This window comes from Euphorbia lathyris, chromosome 4, assembly GCF_963576675.1.
Source record: "Euphorbia lathyris chromosome 4, ddEupLath1.1, whole genome shotgun sequence".
Classification (NCBI taxonomy): Eukaryota; Viridiplantae; Streptophyta; class Magnoliopsida; order Malpighiales; family Euphorbiaceae; genus Euphorbia; species Euphorbia lathyris.
The window spans coordinates 97,243,811-97,250,136 of NC_088913.1; the positions used below are offsets into that span (position 1 = coordinate 97,243,811).

At 40.3% G+C, this 6,326-nt stretch overlaps 1 protein-coding gene across 1 annotated transcript; it reads left to right on the top strand.

Moving 5' to 3' along the window:
- Window positions 1–502: 502 nt before the first annotated feature.
- On the top strand, window positions 503–5,823 carry LOC136226160 (probable LRR receptor-like serine/threonine-protein kinase IRK). Its single transcript, XM_066014493.1, has 2 exons — window positions 503–2,254; window positions 3,980–5,823. Exons 1-2 carry the CDS (start codon window positions 867–869, stop codon window positions 5,424–5,426), a joined length of 2,835 nt encoding a protein of 944 aa, XP_065870565.1. The 5' UTR covers window positions 503–866; the 3' UTR covers window positions 5,427–5,823.
- The last annotated feature ends 503 nt before the right edge of the window (window positions 5,824–6,326 follow it).

Genomic DNA, 6,326 nt, shown 5'->3' on the forward strand with positions numbered 1-6,326 from the left:
ATATTGATCAATTTAAAAAATAGTTATTATATTAGTAAAAATGTAAAGTTTAGAGACTATAATATTCAGTTTAAAAGTGTAGTGGTTATAATCAATTTAAGTGAAAAATCAAGGATCGTGAATGTAATTTACCCAACTTTATTGAAACCAAATGTAATTTAGTAAGATTTTTAAAACTGATTAAAACTTGCTTTCAAAAAAAAAAAAAAAACTGATTAAAATTTAAGTGACCATTAATGTAATTTACCCGTTAATCAAGGACATAATAAGAACAAGAGAGAGAACGAGTTGAAGAAGACTGATCTCCATCTCCATCTCCAATGGCAGAAATCCAGTCTCCATCTGTCAGAAACCCCCAATTATATAACGACTACGTGTACGCCACGTAGGACACCACATCCTCACATATTTCGCCACGTGTCCCCCTTCCATTAAATAGCCCCCACCTACCCACTTACCTGGTCCACTTTTCTCTTTCCCGTTAATAAAAACACCAACTTTTTCCTCCCCCTTCTCCTCCTATCCTCCCCTCTTCCCCCCTCTCTCAACCTAACTTTCCGTCGTCTCTCACCGGAACCCTATCTCCCTCTCCACCCTTCTCCGGTGAACTTAATCTGAGCTTCAAATGTCATAAAGGTTGCAGCTTTTTAGCTCTTAGATCGGAGCTTATTCTGTAATTTGAGCTTTCATTTCTGCAATTTTTGACCTAAATTCAAGTTCTTTGTCTCTTCCCATTGTCTTTCTGGTTTAAATCTGACCGTTGGAGAGGGAAAAAAACAAAACCCCCTTTTGACATTTTCAAATTTTCTGTAATTTTGAGCTTAATTTTAATGGAGTCACTGTGATTTTTCTCGAAAAGGTTAGCAATGGTGGAAGCAAAAGAGGGGATATGGTTATTAACAGTACTGGTTTTAGTTTCCACCTCTGTGGGATCTATAAACCCATCTTTAAACGACGACGTATTGGGTCTAATCGTGTTCAAAGCAGACCTTCAAGATCCAATGGGGAAACTTTCATCTTGGAATCAAGATGATGATACTCCCTGTAACTGGGAAGGAATCAAATGTAACTCTAGATCCAATAGAGTTACTGAACTCACTCTAGAGGGTTTCTCTCTTTCGGGTCGGATCGGGCGCGGGCTTTTACAGCTTCAATTTCTTCACAAGCTTTCATTAGCTAAAAACAATCTCACCGGAACCATTAGCCCCAATTTTAGCCGCCTTGAGAATCTTAGAATCGTTGATTTCAGTGAGAACAGCCTCTCTGGGTCGTTGCCGGAGGATTTTTTCAAGCAATGTAGGTCTTTAAGAGCTATTTCTTTTGCTCAGAACAGGTTTTCCGGGAAGATTCCGAGTTCATTGAGCTCTTGTGCTAGTATTGCTTCTATTAATCTGAGTTCTAACAAGTTTTCCGGGTCTTTACCTGCCGGAATTTGGGGATTGAGCTCTGTTAGGTCAATTGATTTCTCTGATAATTTGTTGGATGGTGAGATTCCGAAAGGGATTGAGGTTTTGAACAACTTGAGAGCCATTAATCTGAGTAAAAATCAGTTTTCCGGGAAGATTCCGGATGGAATTGGGAGTTGTTTGCTGTTGCGGTCTGTTGATTTAAGCCGGAATTCGCTTTCCGGGGATCTTCCGGAGACAATGCAGAAGCTTACCCTGCTCAATTTTCTGAGCTTGAGTAACAACTTGTTAATTGGGGAAATTCCAAACTGGATTTCCAAAATGGAACGCCTGGAAACTTTGGATCTTTCTGGTAATAGATTATCCGGTGAAGCTCCGGATTCAATTGGGGATTTTCAGTCATTGAAGGTGTTGAATTTATCCGGTAATACATTATCCGGGAGCTTGCCGGAATCCATGGCGAATTGTGGAACCCTTGTGTCTGTTGATTTCAGCAGGAATTCGATGACCGGTGAGCTTCCGTCCTGGATTTTTGATTCGGGTTTGGGTTTTTTAAAGCTTCAAAGTTTGGATTTATCGGAGAATAGGTTTTCCGGTAGAGTTTTAGGGGTTTTGAGAAGCTTGAAGTTCTTGAATTTGTCCGGGAACTCTCTTGCGGGTTCTATTCCGGTGAATATTGGAGAGTTGAAGGAATTGGAAGTTCTTGATCTGAGTTATAACAGGTTTAACGGTAGTATTCCTCCGGCGATCGGGCGGGCATTTTCGTTGACGGAACTGAGGTTGGAGAAGAACTTTCTGTCTGGTCAAATTCCTTTCTCTGTTCAGAATTGTTCTTCACTCACAACTTTGTAAGATCTCTACACTTTTTCTTAATTTTGCTTATAGATTATAAATGTTGTTCGTGGAAACAGAAACGGATACCGAGAAATGTTATTTCTAAGAAAAATTTAGTTAGAAAAAAGTAATGGAGATGTAAAAGAAATGGAAACGGAAGTGAAACGCGTAAATGGTAGTGAAAGGAGTTTTCGTGCAACATAGGTTGCACCTAAATGGTTAAAACTTAAAACCTATGTTGCACGGACACTCCTCTTTAGTAGCTTTTTCGTGTCAGTCTCCTTGTCCGTTTAGTGTCCGTGTCCGTTTTCATTTGAATGCTATTTTATGAATGCTATGTTTTAGAAATAACTTTTTCCGGTTTTCATTTCCATGTCCGTGTCCGTGCAACATGTGGAAACTGAAACAGAAATGGGAACGGATATAGGGAAATGTTATTTCTAAGAAAATTTAGCTAGGAAATGGTAATGGAAACGGATAGGAAACACAGAAACGCTAGTAAAGAAGAGTTTCCGTGCAACATAGGCTGCACCTAAATGGTTAAAACTTAAAACCTACCTTGTACGGACACTTCTCTTTAGTAGCGTTTCTGTTTTTTGGTGTCAGTCTCGGTGTCCGTTTAGTGTCCGTGTCCATTTTCATTTGAAAGCTATTTTATGAAGGTTATGTTGCACGGAAACTGAAATGGAAAAGGACACCGGGAGACACGGAAACGCTAATGAAGAAGAAAATCTAGCTACGAAATGATAAATGGAAAAAAAACGGAAACAGACAGGAAACACGGAAACGCTAGTGAAGAATAGTTTCGTGCAACATATGCTGCACCTAAATGGTTAATGCTTAAACCTATGTTGCACGGACACTCCTTTTTAGTAGCGTTTCTGTTTTTCGTGTCAGTCTCGGTGTCCGTTTAGTGTCCGTGTCCGTTCTCATTTGAAAGCTATTTTTTGAAGGTTATGTTGCACGGAAACTGAAACAGAAACAGAAACGGATATGGGGAGAGGTTATTTATAAGAAAATTTAGCTACGAAATGGTAAATGGAAAAGAAACGGAAACTGACAGGAAACACGGAAACGCTAGTGAAGAACAGTTTCGTGCAACATATGCTATGTTGCATGGACACTCTTCTTGAGTAGCGTTTCTGCATTTCGTGTCCATTTGCATTTGAAGGCTATTTTCTGAAGGCTGTGTTAGAAATAACGTTTCCCGGTTTCTGTGTCCATTTCCATCTCCGTGCAACATACAAAAACAGAAACGGATATAGGGAAATGTTATTTCTCAGAAAATCAGCTAGGAAACGGTAATGGAAACGGAAAAGAAACGTGTAGGAAACACGGAAACGCTAGTGAAGAAGAGTTTTTCGTGCAACACAGGCTGCACCTTAATGGTTAAAGTTTAAAACCTATGTTGCACGGACACTCCTCTTTAGTAGCCTTTCTGTGTTTCGTGTCAGTCTCTATGTCCGTTTTCATTTGAAGGCTATTTCATGAAGATTGTGTTATAGAAATAATGTGTCCTAGTTTCCGTTTCCGTTTCCGTGTCTACCTAAATGGTTAAAACTTAAAACCTATGTTGCACAAACACTCATCTTTAGTAGCGTTTCTGCATTTTATGTCCATTTAGTGTCTGTGTCCATATCCGTTTTCATTTGAAGGCTATTTGTTGAAGGTTGTGTTTTAGAAATAACGTTTCCTAGTTTCCGTTGGATTTGACTGACAATTTTCTTCACAACATGTAGGATCCTCTCTCGAAACGACTTGACCGGGCCAATACCTGCGGCAATAGCGAAAATAACGAGCCTAAAAGATGTGGACTTATCTTTCAACAGACTCACCGGTGCGCTACCGAAGCAGCTAGCTAATCTTCCCAATCTCTCTTCCTTCAACATTTCCCACAACTTGTTACAAGGCGAACTACCGGCCGGTAGTTTCTTTAACACGATATCGCCTTTTTCGGTGTCCGGCAACCCGGCTCTCTGTGGTGCTGCAGTCAATAAATCCTGCTCTTCAGTCCTCCCGAAACCTATTGTTCTGAACCCGAATTCTTCCTCTGATTCGGGCCCTGGCGAGATTCCTCAAAGCATTGGTCACAAGAGAATCATTCTAAGCATTTCGGCTCTTATCGCCATCGGTGCAGCAGCTGTCATAGTTGTTGGTGTTATTGCTGTTACGGTTCTTAATATCCGCGTTCGATCATCTGCGTCCCGGTCAGCCGTGGCGCTTACATTATCTGCTGGTGATGAATTTAGCCATTCCCCTACTACCGATGCTAATTCGGGGAAACTTGTCATGTTTTCGGGTGAGCCGGACTTCAGTACCGGAGCACATGCTTTGCTTAACAAGGATTGTGAACTTGGGCGCGGTGGATTTGGCGCGGTTTATCGGACTGTTCTTCGAGATGGACATCCGGTTGCAATCAAGAAGCTCACTGTCTCGAGTCTCGTAAAATCCCAAGAGGATTTCGAACGGGAAGTGAAGAAATTAGGCAAAGTTCGACATCCAAATCTCGTAGAACTCGAAGGTTATTACTGGACACCTTCCTTGCAACTCCTAATCTACGAGTTCGTCTCCGGGGGTAGCTTGTATAAACATCTCCACGAAGGCTCAGGCGGACATTTTCTCTCGTGGAACGAGAGATTCAACATCATTCTCGGGACAGCGAAAAGCCTAGCGCAGTTACACCAATCTAACATCATCCACTACAACATAAAATCAAGCAACGTCCTAATCGACAGCTCAGGCGAAGCAAAGGTAGGAGATTTCGGCCTAGCAAGGTTATTACCAATGCTAGACCGGTACGTCTTAAGCAGCAAGATTCAAAGCGCGCTAGGCTACATGGCACCCGAATTCGCTTGCAGAACAGTAAAGATAACAGAAAAGTGCGATGTTTATGGATTCGGTGTCTTACTTCTAGAGATAGTAACAGGAAAAAGGCCCGTCGAGTACATGGAAGACGACGTGGTAGTCCTTTGCGACATGGTACGGGGAGCGTTAGAGGAAGGAAGAGTCGAAGAGTGCATCGATGAACGACTCCAAGGGAGTTTTCCAGCTGATGAAGCCGTGCCGGTAATGAAATTAGGCTTGATATGTACGTCACAAGTGCCATCAAACCGGCCGGATATGGGGGAAGTAGTAAATATATTGGAGCTGATTAGATGCCCTTCGGAAGGGCAAGAGGAATTGTGAAAAGTATATTAGAACAGCTACGGGGAATTTGGATTATCCGGCGAAGAGGAATCCGGTTTGTTCTGTGGATCAAAGAGGAGAAATGTCGTTTTTCGGGTTATTTCGGGTTTTTATGTTTTGTATTGGTTCTTGTTATTCTTCTTCTTCTCTTGTTTTGTTATGAGTTTATGGTTGTAATTCTTCTCAATGTTACAGTTAGGTGTTACCGTACCGGATTCCTTTTCACCGGCTACCGATCCGGGAACCTTTTCGGGTTATTGTTAAGTAAGTAGTAGAACTGATTTCTAACTATGGGTTTTACCCTCTCAAGCCTGATGAAAACTTGTTAATGATGTTTATTGTAAAACATTGTAGGATCTGCTTTGTTAAACTTGCTAGATGATTCTTCTTTTGTTTATTTGGGTGCTGCAGATTTCATGAAGATGATTCGATACACGTAACTCGTATAATAAACGGGTTGTGTTGCGAGTTAATTGGGTTGATATGTTAATTTAGTTAACAATTTGTGAAAAAAATAATAAAAAAAGTAAAATGTGAAAAACGAAAAACCCGAAAAGAAAAAAGGGGAGAAAATGAGAAAAAACGAAATAAATAGATATAAGCGTGAAAATGCGAAAACGGAAAAAATGAAAATTTAAAAACATTAAAAATGATGAAAATGCGAAAAATAAAAAAAAAACATGAAAAACGGGAAAAACGTGTCTACATATAATCTATTGCCTGGTTTCACGCAAATCTAATTTATTGGGTATCGCTGCTTTAAAAATACGGGGTAATTAATTTATCAGTCCATATATTTTGACAAAATATATTGTTTGGTCCCCGTATTTTCAAAAACATATGGTAAGGTCCATAACTTTTTTCTCGATGAATTGTTTAGTCCCTAACATTTTTCTCGGT

What these genes read in the sequence shown, in the direction of transcription:
- LOC136226160 (XM_066014493.1), top strand. Translation starts at nt 867, where the DNA reads ATGGTGGAAGCAAAAGAGGGGATATGGTTATTAACAGTACTGGTTTTA. An exon ending in TGTTCTTCACTCACAACTTT is followed by an intron (nt 2,255 to 3,979) that starts GTAAGATCTCTA and finishes CACAACATGTAG; the next exon opens with GATCCTCTCTCGAAACGACT.